The following is a 27,173-nucleotide window of genomic DNA, read 5'->3' as shown; positions in this document are numbered from 1 at the left end:
GGATTCAGTTTGGGAGGTGCTCTCAGCCTCACAATGAAGGCCTGAAGGGCTGGCATGAGACGGTACATTAATGCAGATGAGTATGTGTGTTAGCGTGCGCTTGTGTGTCCATCCTGCGGCAGGGCTACCGGCTGCCGTGACTCTGCGTAAATAGGAACCATTGCCTGACAAAGATGTCAAAAAAGATGAAGAGAGCGAGACACTCCAGGAAAATATGCAGCTATCTCTCCACTAATAGAGCGGTGAGCCACAATGTTGTCGTCCGCAGTGACAGGATTATGCCACTGAACGGGAATGAAATGTTGCTTTTAATGAGGTGGAGCTGCATCTCTATCCAGCTTCACAGATGAGACGCTTCGCAATCCTTCGTTTGCTGGCTCTCTAATTATGAAATATGCCAATTAGATGGCCCTCACAATGACTGACCTGCTCTCCTCTAAGTCATTACTGAATCATAATTAGTGACAGCCACAATATTATGATTCTCTTTGACAGATTTACAAAGAGGAATCAAACACAGAGGTCTGTAATTAATTTATAAGGATCTTTAAAGGCAAATGCATTGCCCAGTGTGGTCATTTGCTGTGTGATAATTATATTAAAATGGCGTCTGTGTTGCTGTTTCTCATTCCTAACGGAGCGCCTGCAAAGCTATTCATTAGCCTAGCCGCGCATTTGTAACATATCAAGCTGCGTCAATGGGTTTGGAACCCAACACCAAGAAACTACTGAGCATCACTAAGACGCAGTAATGTTAGAGCAAAATGTTTATTGTTACCCTTGATGCAGTGCATTCATCTCAGCCAGAACTAATCAAAACCCCCAAAAACAAATGATAAATTCACTCTTTTAGCTTGCCAGCGGTTGCATGAGGGAGCTGCCGAGCTGGCGCTTTCCACGACGCTAATTCATATCAGCTTTCTCAGGCCTCTGTTGGTGTTTGCGCTGGTAACTACAAGGTAATGTTTCTGGAGTGGAGGCTCATTCATTTCAAAAGGGTCTAAAAGAGGCTCCTCACATTGGAGCTTCACTTCACTGGGAAATTAGCGCTGTGCGTTGTGTGCGGCCTAAATAAGCGGTCTGATCTCGAGTTGATTTGAATGAGAAAGCCCGCTGATGAGCGGATCGGGAAGGTGCAGGCACACTGAAGGCATTATAGCTACGCTGCAAAAACGGGGCGGAAACACATGTTTGGAACTGTAAACAGTCCCAGAAGCGCGGCGCGCATTACGATGCTAATATCCATCTCCAGTGCAGCGGGATCCAGCAGGGGACCTCGAATGGCTGTCCCGCAGGATGCCTGATCAAATCTAATTGTACCCGGAGCTGGGGTGGGAGAGTGAGGAGGAGGGTGAGAGTCCCTCTGACCTCGTGGAATGGAAGGGGTGGGAGCTGGTTTGTGGAACCAGGGAATCCTTTGTTTAGTCAACGCTCTCGATTACTCGCTCTGTTTACCGCTGGCACCATCGAAGTGGAGCGAAACCTTCACTGACCTTTCCTTTCACTCGGAGAGAGCTGATGGAGAGCCTGGCTCCCTGTCCACAACACATTTATCCGCTTTGTGAACTGTATAGTCTTTCCAGTGAAGAGTTTTGGTTCCCAGAATGTTCTGGGAATGTTAGTTAGTTGGTTCTCATATTGTTCATAGAACAGAGCGTTTGAAGTTGTTTTTAGTAAACAGGAAAAGCGTGGCAAGTGTTTGGAAGTAGAATTTGCCTTTTTTTAGCTGAATTTCAATTTTCAAAAACATTTTTTTAATAGTTATATTAAATGACAGACTATTATTTTTAATTTTTTTATTAATTTGTTTTTATTTTATTTTATTTTATTTTATGTTATTCTTTCTTTTTCTTTTTCCTCAGGTCTTGAATACACCATGAAATTGAATACACCACTTTTACGAAAAAAAATTCTTAAAAAAAAGTATATATATATATATATATATATAATTTGAATCCTTAAAAAATTTAATAGTTCATAGTTTTTAATAGTTATAGCTTTATTTAACAGTAGCAATGCTAGGTCTTAAAGAAAATGTAAAGATTATTTAACCTAATTTAGGATTTTATTTCATTTCATTTTATTTTATTTTATTTTATTTTATTTTATTTTATTTATTTATGCAATGTGACTTTTTCATGATACATCTTTTTTCTAGTTACTGTAATGGGGAAGAAATATGATGTTAAATACATACTAAAGTGTATATGGCACTTTTTTAAATGTATGCAATTTAGAGTAAAGCTCTAAAATGTACTATATTGCAATAATGATAATCACAGTGAAAAAATGGAATTAAAAATGTAAAGTGAAATGTAATGCAATGAATTTTTGATACAATGTGTGTAATGCAATGAATGCAAATGAATGTTTTTTTTTTATTTTTTTTTTATTATTATTATTTTATGTGCAAAATATTTAATTGTCCTAAAAAATTGGTTTAATTTTGTTAATGCTAAACACAGATTGATTTTGGGTGAAATGGGCCTGTTTTTGTGTGTAAAATCTGGGTCATAAAACAAAATCAGTTTTGAACCACCACTGAATGCAAAAGCTGAACAGCAAACATGCAGACGATGATGTGATATTAATGCCCTTGGCCACATTTGTGTTCTTGAGGCCTTCCATATAAAAAGGCCCCATAAATGGTGTGTTTGGTGGTGTCATTGGTGTTGTTTACAAGGCAGTGTGTATTGATTCAAGGAGAGGTGGCCTCATTCTCCTCTGAGAGTGCCATTGTAGAGGTTCCAGGACAAACAGAGGAGCGCTGATCACGTTTCAGGCCTCTCTGAGTAGTACAGCTGAGCTCTCCTAAGTGCCCGCGGGAATAAATGGACCACTGAGTGAGGAGAGCTCACAATTCGGACACATGTGTGAATCTGAGATTTATGAATGTGTGTTTAATTGAGCATTTGTGTTGAGGAATTTGTTTGTGTATTCCTCTGTTTGTTTATCCTCAACACATGATAACATGTAGCTTGTTAGCATGTTTAGAAGATGTATAAACTTTGAAACTTTATTTTGTCCATTGTGGCTTGAAACTCTCGGTCCACAAACTAGATTTGTCATGCTATGTGAATATGCATAGAGAGGCTCTGTCAGGTCTCCGGCTGTGCAGCAGTGCCAGGCAGCCATTGATCAAGGTCAGAGGTCATTTGAGTGGAGAGCTCTAGAGGTGTCAGTGTTGGCAGTGATTGAATTAGCAGTGGAAATGAAACCCATGCATGCACTTTAATTGGGTTTGGGGTTTTTCCCATGATGCTCGCTTAGTGGGTCTCAACTTAACATCTTCATTTTAAACTTTATGCATAAAACTCTTGTGGAAAAGAGCCAGTCTCTGCTTTCCAAGTATAAAGGGACAAAAAAATCTTCTTATCTGTGACAAAAACAACTGGCTTGCACTTTAAATTATACATGATTGTTATGAATGTTCTTGCATAAATAATGGATTTGGAATTGATTTCACATAATAAATAAATATTTTTTAAGTTGCATATTTCAATCTAATGTATAGATCCATAAATCCATTTATTACTATTGAAATATAATAAGAATGTGTCACTGCATTTATCAGAAATGACAAACTAGTTTTTTGCAATTGATCATGTTTCATCAACTATATATTAGATATTGTCATGGGGAGTGGATGCACTGATATCTTGACTTGTCTCTGGTGTTATCTGCTCACTCCCATTTCAAATCAATTTTATTTCTTGTTTTGTTTTTATTTATTTTTTTATTTATTTTTTTTATTTATTTTATTATATATATATAATATTTTATATTATATATTAATTATAATTTTATTCCTTAAAAAATTGCAAGTTTAATAATAATAATAATGATATTATTATTATTTCGAGTTTAGTTTAAATAAGATATGATTTGAAAACTTTGACTACTAACAGTTTGTCTACTAAATTAAAAAGGAAGCCATTTTGTTGTTATGTGACAATAAAACCATAAAAGTCACAGAGATGAAGTCTGAAGACCCTTGTTTATCTGAAAGTGTTTAGGAAATATCAGATATGTCGATTTTTTTAAGCCAAGGCAAGTAGTTGTCAGGTGTCATATAGAATGACTTGATGATTTTTTTTTTCCTTCTTTTTTTTTTTTTACTTTGAAAAATATTTAAAAATGTTGATGGAAATCAAATAAAAATGCTGGAAATCCTGATTAATATTAACTTGATAATATTCTGATTTTGAATCTGATTCTAATTATGATTATTATTTAAGATGTAAGGAAGGTGTTTTAACTAGGCACATTTTAAATTGTACTTTTAAAAGATTTCCCTTTTTAATGATCTCAGACAGTGTTAATTTTAGACTTTTACATCAGACATTTTGCGACTGATAATGGGAATGATAGTCTGACCTTTGTGGACTTTGCTCTCGTCTCCCCAGAGGAAGGGCATCTACGGTGGGCTTTTCTTTTGAGAGCCAGCGAGTCAGATACAGTTTCACAGGCAATTAGTCTGAACAGGAGGTGCTGAATGAATGCATTTGTTCCTTGTATCCTCTCCCTCTCTGCCAGCTACTGTATAAAGAGCGTACCGTAAGTGAATCTAGCCAGCACTTACCGTCATGTCGTCACGTTATGCTTCTATTGATTGATAGGATCCTGTTTAGTCACAGGGAGGTCTGCTCTCATATCATATCAGCAGTTACCGATGACACAAGACTCTTTTCAGCTTTCTCTTCTATAGCCCAGAGGAACATTTTTTTTATTTATTTTTTTATTGTATTTTAACACATAGCTACCCCTTCCCACAGGAACATTTTATTTCTCTGAGGTATTTCAGGAGATTTAATGGAGATACCAATTTTGTTTCACTTAAGCATCATCTTTATCTCAGATGTTTCTTCTTAAAATTAAAAGAAGAATTAAAAATAAACATACTCAATACAAGTTGTTGGCACACTGCAAAAAGAGATTTTCTTACTCAATATTTTTGTCTTGTTTTCCAGTACAAATGTTTAAACATTATGAAATCAAGACACATTTACTTGAGAAGCAAAATGACAAGATACAAGCTATTTTTTTTTTTATTTAAACAGTTATTGCTTAAAACGTGTGTGTGTGTGTGTGTGTGTGTGTGTGTGTGTGTGTGTTTGTGTTTGTACTGTATGTGTATTCTTATTTATTTTTAATTTGTTAATGGATTCATAATTAACAAATGAATTATGCTTAAAACAATAAATAAATAAGTAAATAAATAAATGATAAAATCCATATATATATACACATATACATACTGTATAGTGTGTGTGTGTGTGTGTGTATATATATATATAATGGGAAGGTTAATTTCACTGTTTTGTTTTGTTTTGTTTTGTATTGTATTGTATTGTATTGTATTGTATTGTATTGTTTTGTTTTGTTTTGTTTTGTTTTGTTTTGTTTTGTTTTGCTTTGCTTTGCTTTGCTTTGCTTTGCTTTACTTTGCTTTGTTTTGTTTTTGAACTGTTTGGATCAGTGACACGACGCTGAATACACCTCTATGATGAATATTTTCAATTTCTAAATTAAAATTTCATTTATAAACGATTGTCAAGTGCGCATTTTGGTGTCTTGGCAGGTCTAAGCGCAGTTTGAGACATTTGTTGAGATTTCTTCTAATCTTTTGCGCCGTTTGCTCTTCATCTCATTGCTGTCTAGAAACGATTGATTTTTCATTCCTCTGGGAAGATTTCTTTCACAGCTCTTTGTTTTTACTCGACCTCCCCAATATCAAACCTCGTCAATGTTTTGTTTTGTTTTGTTTTGTTTTGTTTTGTTTTGTTTTGTTTTGTTTTGTTTTGTTTTGTTTTGTTTTGTTTTGTTTTGTTTTGTTTTGTTTTGTTTTGTTTTGTTTTGTTTTGTTTTGTTTTGTTTTGTTTTGTTTTGTTTTGTTTTGTTTTGTTTTGTTTTGTTTTGTTTTGTTTTGTTTTGTTTTGTTTTGTTTTGTTTTATTTTGTTTTGCTTTGCTTTGCTTTGCTTTGCTTTACTTTGCTTTGTTTTGTTTTTGAACTGTTTGGATCAGTGACACGACGCTGAATACACCTCTATGATGAATATTTTCAATTTCTAAATTAAAATTTCATTTATAAACGATTGTCAAGTGCGCATTTTGGTGTCTTGGCAGGTCTAAGCGCAGTTTGAGACATTTGTTGAGATTTCTTCTAATCTTTTGCGCCGTTTGCTCTTCATCTCATTGCTGTCTAGAAACGATTGATTTTTCATTCCTCTGGGAAGATTTCTTTCACAGCTCTTTGTTTTTACTCGACCTCCCCAATATCAAACCTCGTCAAGATAGCGAAGAAAAGATCGACAAAGTAATAAGATCATCTCTCATATCCTTATTAAGGCTGGCTCCTGGGACAGCACGTGTGTGTTCTTGTTAAGAGCGAGTGCGTATGGAGCGTGTGCTGGGAGGCCTGGATGAGAAATCACCTCAGCGCCCCTCTGTAGCGCTCTCACTCCCTTCCCGTGCCTGTTAGCCCGGGAGTGAGCCCCAGTGTCTCCTCGCAGCACACGTGTAATCAATAACAGCCCCAGCTCACACACACAAAGCGCTTCCACCTCAGCACGTCGTGTTAGACACACAAACTTATACATCATCCCGCACTCAGCGCTCCACTGAACATCTGAGGCGTTCAGATTACGTGGAGGAAGAGCAGGCACAGCTTTGGGTAATGTCATTCATAGCCTTTCACTGCAGTATGAGGGTTTGGAGAGAGGAGAGGCTGATGCCGTCGAGAGCCATTGGCTTCCCAGGCTTCTATTAAAGAGCTGTCAAGTACAAGCGCTCGTGTGACAGAAACTGGGGCACCTTTCTCTCCATCATCACCTGCTTCACTGACCCGCGCCACTCTTTGTCTTGCATCTCCTTTGTTTATTTTTGGCCTGTGTAATTTATTTCTGTTTATAAGTAACGGTCATCGCATGTCAAGGGCGTTGTGAAATCAAGAATGATTGGAAGGAAATCAGTTTTTGTTCTCTATCCGGCTACATACAAACGAGATCTCAGTTGTTTCTCCAAGAGAGCAAATGGAGAATTTTTAGAAAACAAAAATTGTAATCTAACAGATGAGACCTCAACAGTGTCTCGCACTCTGCTTAGATTTGCCATGCTTTTGTCATTTTAATTTTAATTTAATTTTTTATATATTTCTATTTGGCTTTTTCCAGTTTTATTTGTAGTAATTTTAGTACTTAAACTTACATTTGTTTATTTCAGTTAGTTTCCAAGGCAACTTTTTTAATTTTCGTTTAAGTTTGCTACGTTTTTTCTTTATTTTTAATATTGAGTTTTTTATTAATTAATTTCATTTTTTTTCTTTCTTTTTTTTTTTTTTACCAATTAATGTTTTATTTTACTTCAGCTGTATCTCAATTACTTAAAAATGGTAATTGAAATATTTTTAATAATCTTAGTTTTAGACGTAATTTAGCTTTAATGTCATCATTTACTCATCCTCGTGTCGTTCTAAATCTGTAAGAGTTTCATTCTTCTTTTTGTGTAGAATGTCTGTAACCAAACAATTGAAGGTAGCCATTGACTTCCATAGTATGGAGAGAGAAAAAAAATACTATGGAAGTCAATGGCTACCAGCAACTGCTTAGTTACCAACATTCTTCAAAGTATCTTCTTTTGTGTTCAGCTGGAAAAAGAAACTCATACAAGTTTGGAATGACTTGAGGGTGAGTAAACAATGACACATTTTTTTCATTTTTAGGTGAACTATCCCTATAACAACACTGAGAAATCCTTCAGTTTCAGGAGAAACATACAAAATAAGAGAATATAAAAAGTGCGTCTCTCCTAAGCTGTGAAAAAGCCACCTCTGAGCTATAATATGTCCTCAGACATATTCTTGCGACATAGATCTGTGTTTATCACATTTGGGACTTTACAGAGGTAGCAGTGTGTCAGATTAGATTTCCTGTAACAAACACTATTAAGAGCACCTGCATTTTTTTCATCAGCCTCATTTTGTGCAGTCCCTAATGGAGAGCCTCGGAGGAGAGACAGGTTAATATAAACCTGCATTCCCATGCATCACAGCTACTCTCCATGGCGTCTTCTGCTCACACTCTGCATAAGAAACCTCTCAGGAGAAACAACAGGCATGTAGGTGCGCTGTGGGAATGTCATGTAGACTGTGAGATAGGTAATAAACATCACTGATATGCTGGAAGTGGTTGCATCCGACCCCAAAACAAACCTTTATTAAACCGTAAGGTCTTTTGCTGTATTCCCAGAGAAGAAGATCCTGACCTCGCTGCTTCTATTATAATAAAGCCCCTTCGGTTTTCTTGCCGTGAAGCAGAATTCAGTTGATTCTAGGAGGATGGTGCTGACTTGAAGCTTTGGTTCACCAACTGTATTAGATATTGAACCTGCAACAAGAGGGGAGTGGAATACAGATGCATGTGAGCCACAGTAATTAGCCATCTCATCATGATTTCCCCTCTTCATTATGGGTAATGGAATGGGATTCTCATGAATAGGGATGGATGAGCTGACGAGTACACTTTAATAGCAGAGATATTTTTTTCCATTTTTTGAGAGATGTATTTGCATAATTCATGCAACCTCAGCTGAATGTGACATTAAAGGAGACTTTAAAAGTATTTTTAAACATACTTTATCACACAGCTCTGACTTAATCCTCCTAAATGTTCATTTCCCAGAGGAAAAATTATTGCTCATATTGCTCATAGCTCAAAAGACTTAATTATGTTTCAGGCAAACATAAACTTTGTTTCTGATGTTTCTCCTAAAATACCTCAAGGACTGCTTTTTGTGGTCAAAAAACTGTTTTTAATAATAATAATGTTTCTTGAGCAGCAAATCAGCATATTATTTCTGAAGGATCATGTGACACTGAAGACTGGAGTAATGATGCTGAAAATTCTGATTTGCATTACAGAAATAAATTACATTTTAAAATATATTAAAATAGAAAACAGTTATTTTAAATTGTGATCATATTTAACAATAGTACTGTTTTGTATTGAAATTTTAAATAAATGTATGCAGCTTTGGTGAGCATAAGAGACTTCACTAAAACAAACAAAACAAAACAAAATAAAATAAAATAAAGTAAAAAAAATATTTTAACTTTAGGTTGATATAATTTCCTGTTTTTCCTTTCTTGGTATTTAATTTTTAATGTTTTTTTCTTCATTATGATAGACAATAATACCATTTAATTGGGTTTATTTGGTCTTGGAATTTGATGAGGAATGTTCGAGCTCATAATGAGACTTCGGACTTTGAAATGTTGACAGTTGAAGACATTCTTGAAGTCTCTTCTGAAACTCTCTAGGTGACACTTGTGAGATTACTGAGAAGCAGTCTACTTTTGCTCTCCATTTAATCTCTTTGTCATTTTGAAACAATATTTCTTTCCTATGAGGTCATAACATCCACTCACATGTGCGTGTGGCCGGCCGTACCCACGTCTCAGCACTGTTGGTACAGCTATTAGTTTGTTTAAGTCCGTGCAGATGATTAAATGACTTTCCATTGTGTCCGCCGATGCATATGGTCATGTGAAATGATTCGCTCCATTAAAAGTGGCAGCATAGTAATGGGGTAATGAATGGCCCTGTTGGCTAGAGACTCCCAGCATCCTAATTTGTCTTCTTTTTTTTTTTTTTTTTTATGCCATTATCAAGAAAATTTTTAATCTAATAACTTTAACAACTTTTAAAACAACATTCCTTAAACAATTTATTGTTTAAGGAAGACTTATTGCCCTAAACCTACCATTCAAAAATTTGGGGTCAGTCAACTCTCTAGGTGACACTTGTGAGATTACTGAGAAGCAGTCTACTTTTGCTCTCCATTTAATCTCTTTGTCATTTTGAAACAATATTTCTTTCCTATGAGGTCATAACATCCACTCACATGTGCGTGTGGCCGGCCGTACCCACGTCTCAGCACTGTTGGTACAGCTATTAGTTTGTTTAAGTCCGTGCAGATGATTAAATGACTTTCCATTGTGTCCGCCGATGCATATGGTCATGTGAAATGATTCGCTCCATTAAAAGTGGCAGCATAGTAATGGGGTAATGAATGGCCCTGTTGGCTAGAGACTCCCAGCATCCTAATTTGTCTTCCCTCCTGTTGTTGTCTCCACAGCCTGCCGGCCCGGCTTCTATAAGGCCTCTTCTGGGAACGTCAAGTGCTCCAAGTGTCCACCGCACAGCTACACGCACCAGGAGGAAGCCGTGCACTGCGACTGCGAGAGAACCTACTTCCGTGCGGAAGAGGACCCCGTCTCGATGGCCTGCTCTCGTACGTGCTGCTAACCTACATAAGTACATTTTCTCCAGATTCTATAGGTTTGACGTTACCGTTAAGCCTCCTAATTGTCTCAATTTGACCCACACTTGATTTTTTTTAACTGCTTGAAACACTAGTTTAAATATTGATTTCTTCTTGTAATTTTGTGACTTTTCCTAATTTCGGGTCATTGCAAAGTTTCGACACATAGATGTGTTTTGGAAAGGCTGGACAAATAGAATCAGGACAAATAAACTTTATTTGTAGCTTGTCAAAGGCTAAAATATAAAATACATGATATTGATGGGATTACATGACACTAAAATATGAAACATATGAAATTGAAAACTAGTCTTCTGAATCATCCAAAGACAATGTTTCATATATTTGAGTTATTTAATCTATTTAATATTCTTATTTTATTTCCGCTGGTTGCCAACACATCATTTCTCAATTTCGTTTTGTTTAACATGATGTACTAAATAACTAAAAAATAAATAATAATAATAATAATAATAATAAAAACTACAAAGACAATTACAAAAAAGAAAGAAAAGAAAAGAAAAAAACAAATTCAAAATATTAAACAAAAATATAACAGTACCTCAATTATACTAAATAATTGTTTATGGGTTTTCTTTTGTTACATGAATCTTTTTTTTTTTCCTTTTTTTTTTTCTTGATTTTTGGCAAACTGCATGAAAACCAATTTGGGTCAGATTGACCCACAACACAAAGGCGTACACAGATGTTCAACACAACAGTGCAGGACAGCAGAATCTCCACAAGCATTTAGAAGTGATGTTGTTGTACGGATAACTATTTATGTTACTTGAAACGCGGCGTTCCTGTTCGCCGCGCAGCCCTCGGAAGCGCCGGAGCTTTTTGAAGGATGGTGTTTGTTCAAGGATTGATGAATTTGTGTTGGCTCGTTCTGACAAAGCTTCCAATACCCCCTCAGCGGCCTTCGAGCTATCCCACCGAGAATAGCCCGTGTTTGCTTATTTTTAACCGTTTCAACCGACAGGCCTCCTCGGGTTTGCAAGCGAACCCGTTCTCTTTTATGGAGAAGTACGCAGATGGTAGACAGATGCATGCAGCGACTGCCAAGCATTCCAAAACACATTATCCATAAATCACCGCATTGCTATCAGTGCTGATTCATATCACATAAAACCACCAAGAGCCTTATTGAATTCCGCGGCCAAGTTTAATAGGGTGTATCTTACGTGACATGCCGAGTAGTAGGTAGCACGTCAGATCACGCCATGCACGCTCATGCGAGTCGCTTTTTATTTTGGCTGTCGGATGCAATACTGAGTCTTCATTTCCACTTAAGCATTCATTGCCAATGTTAGTTTAAGACTTTGATGGCTACAGTGAGCGGAAAAATGCTTGAACGGAGTGTGCGACTTTAATTTCTCCACTTCATACTGTCATAGCCCTTGAGTTTAAACATTTATCTTGATAGAATCTGCTCGGATGCAGGCAGTGGAACAGATACGCTTTAAGTGCAGCTCTGAGAGCGGAACTGCAATTAAAGGAAGACGACGCATGATATTATCAGCAATAATTGTGGAAGGTCATTCGGAGTTCTTCAGAGATGTTTTTTTTGCATGTGAATATAATTCAGGTCATGGCTGCATTATACAGGCGGTTGTTCCGTGAATTATTGCTTTGTAAAATTTACAGTTTATGTTGCATTCTATGTCGTGTCAGCGAAGGTCGGCATTTAATCACCGGTGAATGTTTTAAAGGCATACATATTTATGCCTGTTTTTAGTACGTATAAATGGACTTGTTTATTTCTGCCTGTCTCTTTTTTTATGACCTCATAAAGGCGATATTCTGCAGTGTAAATCCTTGACGTGAGGAAAATGTCAACGGCGGGCATGTTATATAATTGTGCCACTTATCAATACCCGATGTAAACATCTCCCATATGTCAAAGAGAGAATGTCTTGTTTTGGTGGCGATTGGTCAGGTCTGTGGTAATAATGAAGGCTGTAGTCACACTTTTGGAGGCTGCTTGTCAGACTGAAGTGTCCGTGTAGTGCATGGCTTACCCTGGCACACCTCCCATCCTCCCGCTAACAGGCCAGCCAGTCTGTTAACATTACCTGCTCACTGTGATGTCTATTATACGTGAGGATCAAAGGATGCCTTGCTCTGGCAAAGATGTTACCTAGTGACATATAACGACTTTTTCCTCCATCCTATAAAAAAAGAGACTTTGGTTTATGCTGTTGCCACTGCAGACTGAGGCACATTAATGCATTTTTTTTTATCTGTGCTGACACAGACAACCTCCTTTTTATGATACTCATTTTTTATATAAAGGAAAGATCAAGGATGTGTTGTAAAATAGTAGGAAAGATTGTTCAGCCAAATATAAAAGATTCTCACCCTCATGTAATTTCAAGCTTGTATTTTATTTCAACCATGAAATACAAAATGAGATGTTAATCAAAAAAATCCACTTCAGTGTAATGTATTTATTTGTTTGTTTGCTTGTTTGTTTAGCTATTATTATTATTTATGTATTTTTATTTTAGTTTAGTTTTAATTTTAATTTTAGTTTAAGTCTTGGTAATATAGCTGCAGGTACATTATTTATTTATTTATTATTATTATTATTATTATTATTATTATTATTATGTATGACTGTGTTCATGTAAGATTTTATTTCTGAATTGCAAAAATGTGAGTTTGGCAAGCAGTTTATGAGATTTCCCCATTCAAGTGCATAGCAGTTGGACTTTTTTTTGTTTTAAGTTTTTCAATTAATATGTGTGTGTGTGTGTGTGTGTGTATTGCTGAAAATGATTTTTATTAGTTTTAGTTAACAATAACAACGAAATAATCACGATTAATTAATTTCATATAGTGACACTCCTAAATTGAATTAGCTTTTATTTTTATATCTTCAGTTTTCATTTTAATTTTAGTTTAAGTTTTGGTAATATTGCTACAGCTACATGATTTGTTGTTGTTGTTGTTGTTGTTATTAAAACTAAAAAAAAAATTTAATTTACATTTTATTTTAGCTTAATTGCTTTTACCGAAAATGCTATTTTCTTGAAACTACATAAAAACCCTTGTCAGACCAACAAAATTACCCCAAATGTTGTCCCAACTAGTCAAACACAGTTGTCTGAACAAAGAATTTCATATTGCTGAAATGTTAAGGCTTTGTGAGTTTTTAATCAATTTTAATTAATTTTTTGGATACCTTAGTCTTGAAAGGTGTTTTACAAACAAAGACAATGTTGTCTACATATTAGACTAAGTTACCCATTAAGGTTTCTATAGCATTCCCCAGTTTGTCATTCGTAAATAAACATTAAAATGATAATGTGGTGACTTTTTACACATCCTTTTTTTTTTCATCCAGGAAACAGAAAAAAAATAATTACCTCAACAACAGCAATTGTTGTTTCAGCTGCTGTGAAAAAAAAAAAAATTATATTACCAAAATAAGACAATCAGCATTGCATAAACAACTACATTTATGTTGGCTGAACAAAGTATCTTTACTTAAAAAACTAAAAAGCTATTGTTGAGACAAATCAAATGTCTTACTGCATCAAGTTGCCTTATTTTACATTTTCTCAACTATTTATTTTTTACAGTGTAAGCACAGCATAAATGCTGAAAGAAATATCCTAGCTTTGTATAAAAAACAGTTGCATGCTATATTCTATGCCTTCTGAAGTCATACGATAGTTACATGTGAGCACCAGACTGATGTTCAAGACCTTCAGTGAAAGTCTTTCAGTCTACCCCTCCGCAAGAGCTGGTGAATGTGATTATAAAATTACATTTTGAGTGAATTATTCCTCAAGGAATGTTGCTCTTCTTTCTATAAGAGCTTTTGAAAAGGCCATTGTGTGGAATCCTGTATTTGACCTTGAAGCGAAATATCTGATTTATTGTCATGTCAGAATCAAGGGAAAGCAACAGGGAGTGTTCTGGAATGTTCCGGAGCGAATTTGTGGAGGAGATTCCTTTGTGTAATGTTCTATTTCTTAATGTAGTATCAAATCTCTCCCCCACTTTCCTTCTCAGACAAAATGTCTGTCAAAATGGTTCTCAGGTTCAAGAGGCAGGAAACCCTCTCTAAACTCTGGGCCTTCAGTGTGTGTGAATTCACGTCAGATCAAACAAACCCAACATTGCACTCCTGATTTCTTCACTCACCACCATCGTTAAGGCAGGAATTTAGTTTTTATGTAATAATACCCAGAGGTCAGATATTAAATTCACAAAGTATTCCAAAATTATTTACAGTCTGGCTTTGAACTGGTGTCCATCTCTTTACTTTAATCTGAGATTTCACTCTTGTTCATATATACGCAGAAGTCTGTCACTTATTCAAATAACAGCTTGCTGTGCAGGCCTGCTATTACAATGAATAGAGGCCGCTGGCCACACTTCATACCCCGTTTTTTATCGGGACAATCTTTTAAAGTTAATATAACAATCCAGTGAGGACACTTCTGAACTCTGGAGTAATTCTAGAGGCTTTGCCAGCATTTTAACAAGGGGGAGGGCATGCCTGCCTAAATTCCGTATCCATCCATAACTGATGACTTTAACGATTAAACCCACACTTTTTAAAGTAAACGTACATCCCCAGAGGGACATTTTATTGCTCTTTCATAGCTCATGAGATTTAACGGAGTTCTCAGTTGTGTTTCATTTAAGTATAAACTTTGTCCCAGATGTTTCTCCTGTCATCCCTTAGGAAAAATCGGAAAAAAAGACACAAATGAGACAGTTGCTCGCAGAATTTGGAGAATTAATACATGTAAATTAATAAACCAATAAATAAAAATAATTTGATTTTGGCAGAATTTAATGAGTTCATATTGAGACCATTGAATTTTGATTTGAGAAGCAAATCAAATCCAAAAGTATTTGTTTCCTCTCCATTTAATCTCATTGCTGTCTGCATGCTGTCTCTTAGAAAAAATGAGTTCTCGCAGAAGAACCATCTTGGATTCCCCAAAGAACCTTTCAGTGAACAGTTCTTAACTATTTTTCATCATGTGAACAATATTTTAATAATCTAAAGAACTGAGGTCCACTATAAAGAACCTTTTGTGGTTTTGTGGATGTTAAAGTTTCTTCATGGAACTATCAGTTCCAATAAAGAACTTTTATTTTAAAGAGTGTAGAAGAAACGGTTGAGATGGGTTTCCTGGGTCAATATTGGTTCACAGTGTCAGTGTTGAATATGCATTTTAATACAGCTCAAATGGATTTTCATCGTGTTGTACTATATTTTTATATATTATATATATTTTAAAATTATGAGTAAATATTATATCACGTATCTTCTTTCCTCAGGACCTCCATCTGCCCCACGCAATGTGATCTCTGCCATTAATGAGACATCAGTGATTCTAGACTGGAACTGGCCGGCTGACAGCGGAGGCAGGAAGGACGTGATATTTAACGTGGTCTGTAAGCGATGTTGGCCGGGTCCCAGGCAGTGTGAACCCTGCCTAGGGGCCGTGCGCTTCCTGCCCCGTGCCACCGGCCTCACTAACACGACAGTAACCGTAGTGGACCTCCTGGCACACACAAACTACACCTTTGAGATTGAGGCCCAAAACAGAGTGTCCTCCCAAGCCCCCACGATCCGCCAGTACGCTGCGGTCACCATCACTACCAACCAAGCAGGTGAGTCTCTCATCCCAGAATGTCCTACTATTAAAGGAATAGTTCACCACCCCTTCCAAAAATGAAGGAAAATTTTTTTATAATTTCCTCACACTCATGTTTAATCTGAAACCCCTAGGTTCTCTCAGCCATGAAACAGAAAAAGGTGAATTTTTGAAGAATATCCTGACTCTTTTCCATAAAACAAACTTGGACTGGAACTGTCCAGCTCCAAAATTCACGAAAATCATCCTAAATGCATTATAAAAGAGGGCCATGTGATTCAAGTGCTATACACCAAGTCTTCTGAAACCATACAGAGCTTTTGTGTGCAGGAAAGGAAAGAAATAAATCTAAATAAAAAAATCAGAACCAATGGTGTTTCATGTCAAATGGCTTCAAAGTGTCATTTCCTCAATACTTTTGTCATCATATACTGTATATCGCTAAAATCTAGCATAGTGTTAGTTCTGGTAGGTCACGTTAGTCAAGCTTGCATCAGCTGACTCTCAGCTGATCCCCATCAACCTATGGGAATATGACACCTATCTAAGCATTCATATATATGGTCCCTCAGTATTATCAGCAGTTTTCGCATTGCTCAATAGCTAATTACCCTCCTCCATCCCCAGCTCCTCCTCTGTCAGTCGGGATTCAGCCTTCTGATTTTCCTTTGAATCAGACTAATTCTAAAATGGGTACATAACATTATTGAACTTTAACGATATCTGCAATACATTTGTTGGTTCTGTTCTGTTTACCCTGGTTCTGTTCTGGTTATTCTGTTCTGTTATCGCTGCTCTCCCTGCTCTTATCCATGCTAGGCTGCATGAATGCGCAGGGAGTTCTTGCCCGGAACAGAACCATACCGCCAATCCAAACTGTATGCTAATTGTCAATCATCTTTGACGATAGTGGTCCTGACAGAACTAGGCTAATAGGAAACATGTTCCTTTACCTACATTTTTGCAAAACTCCCAAAAAAAAAAATGTCAGTAAAACGCCAACACGTTCTTACACAAATTATGATTGCATCACATAACCTGCTCCATATGTGTGGCTTTTCGAATGTAGCAAACTTGCTCGGTAGCACACCTGGTACAGGATTGCACTTGCGAGTCACGTGAAACAGGAGCCATGAAAAAAACTGTTCAAAGACTTGTAGAAGCGAGCTAAAATGGCATGATTGCTTTAGCAAATGTATTTTGTATGTTACTTTTGCTTTTGTTAACACTTTTGGTTAAGTTTCAAGTTTAGTGTAGGTACTATGTTGTTTTCAAACGTGATAGATTATTAACTTTTTAGCGGCACTCACCGGACATTTAATTTCCATTTAACATTTACAGTAACTGCTGCAATACATACAAACAATGTATTAAAATGTTGCCAGATTCATGTTCATCTGTTTCACATGAACACACTTTGAAAGTGATGAAAAATGAACAGAAAGCAGCATAATATCATTTTAAATAAATGTTGCCACGGGATCATTTTTCCAATGAGCCTGGGTTGTATATAACACATACTAGAATATAGCATTCATATCTTTCACATGTTTGATCGTTTTATTGTGCTCTTTTTATAATTTTGTGATTTGACAGCCCTGATCAGCCAGGATTTGCCTCAAAATTCATCTTTTGTGTTCCATGAAAGAAAGAACATCATAGAGGCTCAGAATAATGTGTGAACTATCCATTTAATTCTACAGGGTCTTCTAATGGGACATTAACACAATATTTCCAAAAATTACACTTCATTCAAAGCCATGTATTAAAAGAAATATGTCTTCAAAGATTTCCATTGATTGAGCGAAATGTTTTAATGGTCCCCTGAGATCGGCTGAGACGTATTCACAAAGACAATTCAATTTCCTCTCAGCGATGTGCAACAAAGCTCAACATTCCATTTGGAAGGAAGAAAAGAACCGTTTAATGCCTCCGCAAGCCTATTGCTCATTCCGCGCTATCACAGCTGCAAATCATCCTGCGGGCCGGATTGGACACCTCTGTGGGCCGTGTTCGGCCCGCGGGCCGTATGTTTGACACCCCTGATTTAGAGTATAGGCTTTGGTCCACAGATTACAGGCTTTGGGTTCTGGTGTCATGAAATAGTAGGCAAAGACTACTTGGACTACTAGAAGTTCAAAGGCTAGGGATTGATAGTTTTGCACCCTTTTACCACAGGGAGCAGTTGACTTTGCCTGAGACCTCATAAAATCCTTACTGTCATTGTCAGAGGACTGCATTTTCACTCAGCAGATCGTTCATCTTCTGTTGTAGAACAAATGCTGATTTATCTGTGAAGAAAGGCATCTTCTTTCAGAGTGAGGCATAAATGTACTGACCATTGAGTCAATTGAACATTCATGTTTTCAATATTTTTATAAAATACTAGTCCAGACATTCATTAAATTAAATGTTAAAAATTAAAGAAAATGAGAAATGACTAACTGAATTAAAAAGTAATAATAATAATGATTTTATTCAGCAATAGCACTTAAATTGATCAAAAGAGACAGTAAAGACATTTAAAAAGTTAGAAAATATTTCTGTTTCAAATCAATTCTGTAAAATAATACTGAAAAAGTTTCTACAGTTTCCACAAAAATATAAAGCAGCACAACTATTTGCAACATTGATAATAATAATAATAAGAAGAAGAAGAAGAAGTTTGTTGAGCATCAAATCAGCATATTAGAATGTTCAGAGTGAGGCATAAATGTACTGACCATTGAGTCAATTGAACATTCATGTTTTCAATATTTTTATAAAATACTAGTCCAGACATTCATTAAATTAAATGTTAAAAATTAAAGAAAATGAGAAATGACTAACTGAATTAAAAAGTAATAATAATAATGATTTTATTCAGCAATAGCACTTAAATTGATCAAAAGAGACAGTAAAGACATTTAAAAAGTTAGAAAATATTTCTGTTTCAAATCAATTCTGTAAAATAATACTGAAAAAGTTTCTACAGTTTCCACAAAAATATAAAGCAGCACAACTATTTGCAACATTGATAATAATAATAATAATAAGAAGAAGAAGAAGTTTGTTGAGCATCAAATCAGCATATTAGAATGATTTCTGAAGGATCATGTGACTGAAGACTGGAGTAATGATGCTGAGAATTCAGCTTTGCATCACAGGAATAAATCACATTTTAATACATTAAAATAGAAAACGGTTATTTTGAATTGTAATATTTTACAATGTTACAGTTTTTACTGTATTTTAATGCAGCTTTGTTGAGCACAGGTCCTCTTTCAAAACATCTTTCGAAAGCTCTTAAATACTAGTCTGTATTGCTCACTTAGTCTTTTCATTAATACATAATTTATTTATTATTATTTTTTGTATTATTATATTATTATTTTCAGAATCACCTGAATAGAATGGCAACATCCACTCAAATTTCTGAGTTTAATATTTTCCAATATATTAAGGCATATAGATGGGGTTATAAAAATGTATTGCAAAATGTATCGCATTGTTGGAATGACCCTGGCCATAAGCACCAGAGTTTGTTGTGGGTTTAAGGTTTTTTTAGTGTTGCTAGGTCACAGCTCCGCTCTATTAAAGGTGTTTTTATCACACAAGGATACCTTGAGGTGACAGATTTGTGGCCCCTCAGAATGATGGGCAGTAAATGCGGATTTAAGGCTTCTCTCCTTTAGTCCTTCATTGATGTCTCGGAGGAACATTTTAACAAACCTTAAATACATTCTGTTTTATGTTTTTATTTCAGAATATTAAGGTCATTTGGTTTTAGTTATTGTTTGTTGATTTCTATGGCCTTATTACCCTCTAACAATGTATTAATCTCTTTAGACATAGACACTCCCACTCTCAATTCTTACTTGCTTTCAAAGCACACAGTACAAAGAAGCATACTTTGGCTTAAGCGCTCCAGTTTATTGCACTGCAATGGTATTAATTTCCTCACGCAGAGACAGCACTACACCCTCATTTTCTGTCTTTTCGATTGAGTTTTTCAGTTCAGGCTGTTTCAGAAACCAAAACCAGGAAGATCGTGACCCCTCTCTCTGTTCTTCTCTACTCTTGCTCTTAGACAAATAATCCAGCTTCCTTTACTGTCCTATAAAACACAGCCAGAACAAGGAGATGGATGTGTGAACGGCCAATCTATATATATTTATTTATTTATTTATTTATTTATTTATATATAATTTAAAAGTGACAGTTAAGGCACTTATAATCTAATAAAGATTTAAATTTTAAATAAATGCCGTTTATTTGAACCTTCTATACATCAAAGAACTCTAAAAATAAATAAATGAATAAATAAATAAAGCATCACAGGTTCCACAAAAATATTAGGCAACTGTTTTCAACATTCATAATAATACTTTTTAGTTAGTTAGTTAGTTAGTTAGTTTTTGAGCAGCATTTCATTCAGCATATTAGAAGGATTTCTGAAGGATCATGTGACACTGAAGACTGGAGTAATGATGCTGAAAATTCAGCTTTGCATCACAGAAATAAATTACATTTTAAAATATATTCAAATAGAAAACAGCTATTTTAAAGTGTAATAATATTTCACAATATTACTAGACAGCACTTCACCCTCATTTACTGTCTTTTTGATTGAGTTTTTCAGTTCAGGCTGTTTCAGAAACCAAAACCAGGAAGATCGTGACCCCTCTCTCTGTTCTTCTCTACTCTTGCTCTTAGACAAATAATCCAGCTTCCTTTACTGTCCTATAAAACACAGCCAGAACAAAGAGATGGATGTGTGAACGGCCAATCTAGTGAGTCGGGCCTGCAGAGAGCACATTTACGAGGGGCTCAGAGGGTTGTCAGCACAGCCCAATCCATCTAAACAGAGCCAGCATGTGCTCCGCAGCCCAAGGGAGACAGCACACGCAAGCTGCCCTCCATGTAAGAACAGTGCTCTCTGCTTGGCTCTCAACCTCATCAGAGCTGTAAAACGTTTGTGTTGAGACCTGATGGTTCTGCCATTTTAACGGGCTGATTCACCCGACCTGGCAATCGTGCCGGGGCAGGACAGGGCAGAGATTTTCAGTAATGCCAACAAAGCCTCATACTGCTGTGCAAAATGAACTTTTTGGCACACCTGGCAATGACGAGTGAATTGAAAAAAAAAAGAGAAAGAAAAAAATTTAGAAGGATTTCTGAAGGATCATGTGACACTGAAGACTGGAGTAATGATGCTGAAAATTCAGCTTTGCATCACAGAAATAAATTACATTTTAAAATATATTCAAATAGAAAACAGCTATTTTAAAGTGTAATAATATTTCACAATATTACTGTTTTTATTGTATGTTTGATCACATAAAAGCAGCCATGGTGAGCAAAAGAGACATTAAAACATAAAAAAAAAAATAATAATCTTACTGCCCCCAGACTTTTGAACAGTAGCGTATGTTGCAGTATCAAGTAGAATCACAAAAAATATTATATTTTTAAGTGTATTATATGGCATTAGAAAACATGCAAATGGTTTGTATATGTATCTTTAGAATCGCTCACATTACATCAGCGAGGGTCAGATATCATTCTTACAATTCGATTTAAACCATGAAATGTTGCAGTTCCTCATAACAATTTTGAAACCGGTCAACAGCCGAAGCCAATTCTGACTTGCGTTTGGCACTTGGCAAGTGTTAAGTTTGGACCCTGATCTGCATGGTAGTGTTTAGCTGGATCATGGCATTACAGAAGGTTTTCCATGACTCATTGATGCATTCTTGAAATACGTTGTTACGGTTTGCCTCTTCTGTTTGGTGTGTGGAGTTTTTGGTGGAAAAGGGCATGGAGAAAGGAAAGGAGGGTCTGAACCCACATTAATGCCATGCCTCTGTCCCACATCCGCTGAACCATGTGGAGGACATTTGGACAGCATGTTCTGCAGAATGTCATTATCATGACAGCACTTAACTAGGATTATTTACAAATGCTTACATCTGCACTGCAGCATACTTGAAAGTGCTGGACAATAATCGTCAGCCACACCTGTAAACGCAGCGCTCTGATTTCAATCCATTTCTGAGGTTGTGGGTTCAAGCTGGCTATGGCAAAAATAACATATCGCAATTTTTTTTCAGGAAAATCATGATTCACGATTTTATCATGATTCTTCGTCATTTTGGTTTTACTATTTTGCAGGTTTTCTGAGCAGTACAGCCAAACTAATTTCCCTATTTTAAAAACAAAGCCTTACAAGGTAACAAAATATAAAATAAATAAGAATGGCGGATAATTTGGCCAAAGTGGGCGAAGATAAAAATTATTGTTATTATTTTATCTTTGTTATTATAAAATAAGAACAAAGATATGCATTACAAATACACATAATATTCAAAATAAAACAAACAGTGCTTTATTTTTTCAGATACAGTATGTGTATTTAGCAGTAGCATTCAAGAAACCGAATGAACAAATCTAAAAATAAAACACTACACTTCACTGTATAAATTATACATTGATTCTTATTAAAGCAACTGTATTAAAGTGTTTCAGTAAAGAGCAGTGAGTGGTTTTTCTCTTTGTGTTTTGTCGTTTTATTAACATTAAAGGGATAGTTCACCCATAAATTAAAATTCTGTTATCATTTACTAACTCTCAGGTTGTTTTAAATTACTTTCTTTCTTCTGTTGAAAATAAAAGTTAGTTTGAAGGATGTGGGTAACCAAAGAGTTGCTGGTTCCCAGTATTTTTCATAGTATTTTTCCCCCTACTATCAAAGTCAATGGAGACCAGCAACTCTTTGGTTACCCACATTCTTCAAAACATCTTGTTTTGTGTTCAGCACAAGAAAGAAATTAATACAGGTTTGGGACAACATGTGAGTGAGTAAATAATGACAGAATTGTAATTTTTGGGTGAACTATCCCTTTAATGACAAGCGGCAGCATGTTTAGTACTATTAGTTTGTGGTCACTTTAAGACCTGCACGCATCTAATATACAGGCGCACATCCGTTTTTCTCTCAACTGTTTACTTTCACTTTAGACAAAACCAACTGTGTTTATATGCAAACCTTGTGTGTTTTTGACAGTAATTAGCGCAATCAGACGCGAAAGATAACTTAGTCCTGTAATCAGGCGCTGTTTGACAGGCTTCAGGTGTAAGCGCTCAGAAAAAGCGTATGTCAGAACAGCACGCGAATGAAATGTTTAACCAGCAAGGCTTTAAAACACATGCAAATAATGCACTTTTGTGATTGGGAAGTGCAGTGTCCCACGAGTATAACTCTACCATTGAGTTAACATTTGATGTGAATGTATATCGTGTTGTACAGTATATTGAGACGAGGAGGAGCCAGAACTGCAACTGATAGAATGTACGCTGTAGCACGATACTACGATATTTCTTCAAAAGCAGATCATGGAGACATTTTAATCATCAACGATCACAAATCGTGATATTTCACACCCCTAAGCTGAATGTAGCAGAACAGCAAGCTCCCTCCCTTCTGCAATTTTCGTAACTCAATATTCTTGCAGTTTCCCACATATAATCATGTGGTTCTTTTTGCTGTTGCTTTCTTCTGGAAGGTTTGTGGGAACTGATGATTTCTTTTGGCTTTAAAACGGAGGTGATCTGTTCACAAGGAGAAAGCCAAGAAATATACACCATTCGAAAACCTAGTGAACATCCTGTGGAAAGATCTGTTGCCACACAATTAGTTGTTCTCACAGGAAACCATAGGAGACTTGAATGACAATTGTTTTCAGTAGAGTTTGGTATTAGCATGTTGCTAAGCTAACAACTCAAAACCGAAATCCATAAACATGCACAGTATTGAATAAAACTGTCAAATTCTTGGAACTATTTTATAAAAAAAATAGCCATATTGCTTGCCAAAGCTTGTCACATATTGTCGCTAATTCTGTGATTTGCTTCTCTGTGAAGGATACTTACAATGCTGTGTTAGAAGTTGGTCAAAAGAAGGTACAGAATCTTAGAGCCTTCAGACCTTCCTTTTAGAGCCTTCACATATACCTTTACTTGCTATTCCCTATATTACTCCACTAATATAGTCCACTGAATAAGTGAGTGAAAACCAGTGAGTGAATTCAGACTTCGAGGGCACAAGAAGTGCTGCAGACACGATTTTTTTTTTTGCAAGACTCTGGAATTTATTTGGGTATTTTTTGCAGCTAGCTATTGAGTGTACATTGGTTGTACCAGAAATTGTCTTATTATTGGGGGATGAGAGGGTCTGTATTAGCCTACATACCATTGGAAAAAGTGTAACGCCTAAATTGGATCATGTGAGGCTCCTCAGCCAATCATACAATGGCAGTGACGTCAGTGGCCAGCTTTCACAGTTCTACGACAGTCAGTTACAGTTTATGTTGTACAGTAAAAAAGAGTGCAAACTGCTGGTTACTGCAATTTAAGATTAGGTTTTATTCTGTTCATTTAAAAAAAAAAGCAGCATGATTGGGCATGCATAATACTCGTACGAGTTATAAAAAATGCAATTTATTTGTTTAAATATGGAAGCCATAGAAAAAATACCTTTTGTTTATTAAAATATATATTTTTTACCTTTATTCCTTAAAGGGGTCATATGATGTTGCTAAAGAGAACATTATTTTGTGTATTTGGTGTAATGAAATGTGTTTATGTGGTTTAAGGTAAAAAAAAACACATTATTTTCCACATACTGTATATTATCGTTTCTCCTCTATGCCCCGCCTTTCTGAAACGCGTCGGATTTTTACAAAGCTCATCGGTCTGAAAAGCGAGGTGTGCTCTGATTGGCCAGCTGTCCAGTGCGTTGTGATTGGCCGAATACCTCAAGCGTGTGACGGAAATGTTACGCCCCTTACCATACTGTGATGCCCTGTCGAAATGTTACGCCCCTTACCATACTGATGCCGTGTCCCGCGCAACAAGACAAAAACAATAAACCCCATTATAAATGAGGCATTTGTTGCATCCAGTGGGGTCATAATTACGGATTATAATGACTTATACTGTCTTTTTACGCATTGCATCGCGCCTCGTAAACATAAAACCATGTCTGCATTTGTGATCGGAGAAACGACAAACAACAAGCGCTACTCTACACTGCTCAAAACTCGTTTAAATCGTCAGTGGCAAATTCTTTCATATAAAAAACCTATTTACAGTCTGTGAGTCAGAACAGCCGGCATTGTAGTCTACTCTACCAGGATCAGGAAACAGTCCTCCATAAAATGTGCTGCACACATCTGAATATTTGGGTTGAACTGTTTTGGAACAGTGTTGTAAATACAAACTTGGAAGCAATAGAAAGAAGAAATTATATTTTCATTAAAGAACATACAATATAATACAATAATTTAAACAGTTGTGCTTTATTCATTAAAATGCATTATATTAACATAAGGAATATGGTCACATAATAGTCATTACAATTCAAGTCTAATTTCAGGTAAAACCTGAAAACTAAAGAAAGTAAACGTTGATATTTTTAGACAATAAACAATATTATAAATAGTAATGCAACACACATTTGCTGGTAATAATGTTGTAAATGAGTCCTACCTGTCGCGACATTCCCTACTCTGCCTTCCCTTGAAAAATAACATTTTTATCAAGGTAAAATTGACATATATTTCCCAACAAAAGTATTGTTTAGTGTAAAACATGTTGAAGATTAGCAAACAGGTTGTCGATTCATTAAATGATAAGAACACGGCCTCTGATCTCCTTCCCTGCCAAAGTCGCAGCGTTATGCATTAGCTGTTACACTTTTTTTGGCTAAAGGTTGAATGCTTGCCTTCCAGTGGCTTTGATTGTACCCCTTCTAACTCAGGTGCATTATGGGATTGAATGAGTGCACTTGACAATGTCCACTATGGTTGCAGACATCACTACAAATGTGTCCCCTCAAATAGTGCACTATATAAGGGTATAGGGGGTGATTTTGGAACAGGGCTGTTATCATTCACTAAAATTAAAACCATTAATAGCATTCTTCTTACTTTGAATTATTTTATTTTATTTCAGCTAGCTGCCAAGACACGATTTCTCATTTCTCGCTTAGTTTGACTTGAAGTACTAAAATAACTAAAGCTAAATAAACTAAAAATTATATACAATTATACTGACACATTTAAAAAAAAAAAAAAAGATAAAAATGACAAAAACACAACAAAAGTTTAAATAAAATTGAAATGAAAACAAAATATAAAAGTAAAATCAATTATAAAAATGTTATCAAAAACTATTCAGACACATCCCAAGAGTGTACCTATGATGCCATAAAATGCTCCCTAAGAAGGCTGCTCACTTGGTTTTAAAAACATAATCATATTCTCTCTGTTTGCTGTCACTTTCTTTCAGAAGGTTTGAAGGAACCAGTGTTTTTCTTTTGATTTTAAGACAAAGTTGATCTGTTCACGCTGTGAACGCTGAGATAGATACACAGTGTCAAATAAGCCTGCGGTCCAGACATTATAAATCAGAGCTTCCATAAACTGCGGCCACTATAAAACTTCAATAATTCCTCCCCTATCAGAGTGCCGTAGGGAAGGGGCTTGTGCAGCGGGGCTGCAAACTGAAACAGACTGAGCCCATCTGGATTCATTAACAAAGAGAAATAGACGAAAAGAAAAAAAAAATGAAAGAGTTCCAGGGGAAAAGAAGCATTTCAAGACTGTATAATCACAATCAAGGAAAGCATGAACATTTGAAAGAACAACATGTTTTTTCCTGTGGTCTAATAAAATTAAAACACAGGCAAGTCAGATGCCTCCATGGCCTCATTGCTGCCTTGCAATTACAGAGCTGTAAATTTGAAAAAGAACACGAGCGCCAGGCTGGAGGAGAGCGGGACTTGAATTACAGTCACAGATTGTGACCATGTGAAGTGTCAGAGCGGAGGGAGACTTTGCGCTGGATGCCTGTAGCATTTACATTTTTCAAAAATAATTAACTAGTCGGAGGGGTTATGTAAATGACTAGATTGCTAATCTATCTCAGGGGTGCCCTGAATAATTATGCTGGTTCGCCAGACCTTGATCAAATGGTGGTGTTTACGTAAGAATACAGCTAGAAAGAGCACAATGGAAGAGTTTTGAGACAAATTTGTAAAATTTACATTTTAATTGTAGGACCATCAAAAACAGTGCAAGGCATGAATGGCACAGTGGAGATAATAATAATAAAAAAAAACCCTAAGGATAAATTGAGTAAAAAAAAAAAATATTATAAATATATATATATATATATATATA

At 35.9% G+C, this 27,173-nt stretch overlaps 1 protein-coding gene across 1 annotated transcript in view; it reads left to right on the top strand.

Moving 5' to 3' along the window:
* The window catches only part of LOC107728240 (ephrin type-A receptor 3-like), a 96,670-nt gene that overhangs the window by 47,195 nt on the left and 22,302 nt on the right, over positions 1–27,173 (top strand). Inside the window, exons 4-5 of the mRNA XM_016538351.1 lie at positions 10,136–10,291; positions 15,632–15,967. Of these exons, the coding sequence (XP_016393837.1) occupies positions 10,136–10,291; positions 15,632–15,967 (492 nt within the window). The remainder of the gene's footprint in view (positions 1–10,135; positions 10,292–15,631; positions 15,968–27,173) is intronic.

The sequence above is a fragment of the Sinocyclocheilus rhinocerous genome, unplaced genomic scaffold (genome assembly GCF_001515625.1).
Source record: "Sinocyclocheilus rhinocerous isolate Xijiao unplaced genomic scaffold, SAMN03320098_v1.1 scaffold2021, whole genome shotgun sequence".
NCBI classification, from domain to species: Eukaryota; Metazoa; Chordata; class Actinopteri; order Cypriniformes; family Cyprinidae; genus Sinocyclocheilus; species Sinocyclocheilus rhinocerous.
Note: the sequence above shows the minus strand (reverse complement) of the source record. Positions and strands in the feature narration are given on the sequence as shown.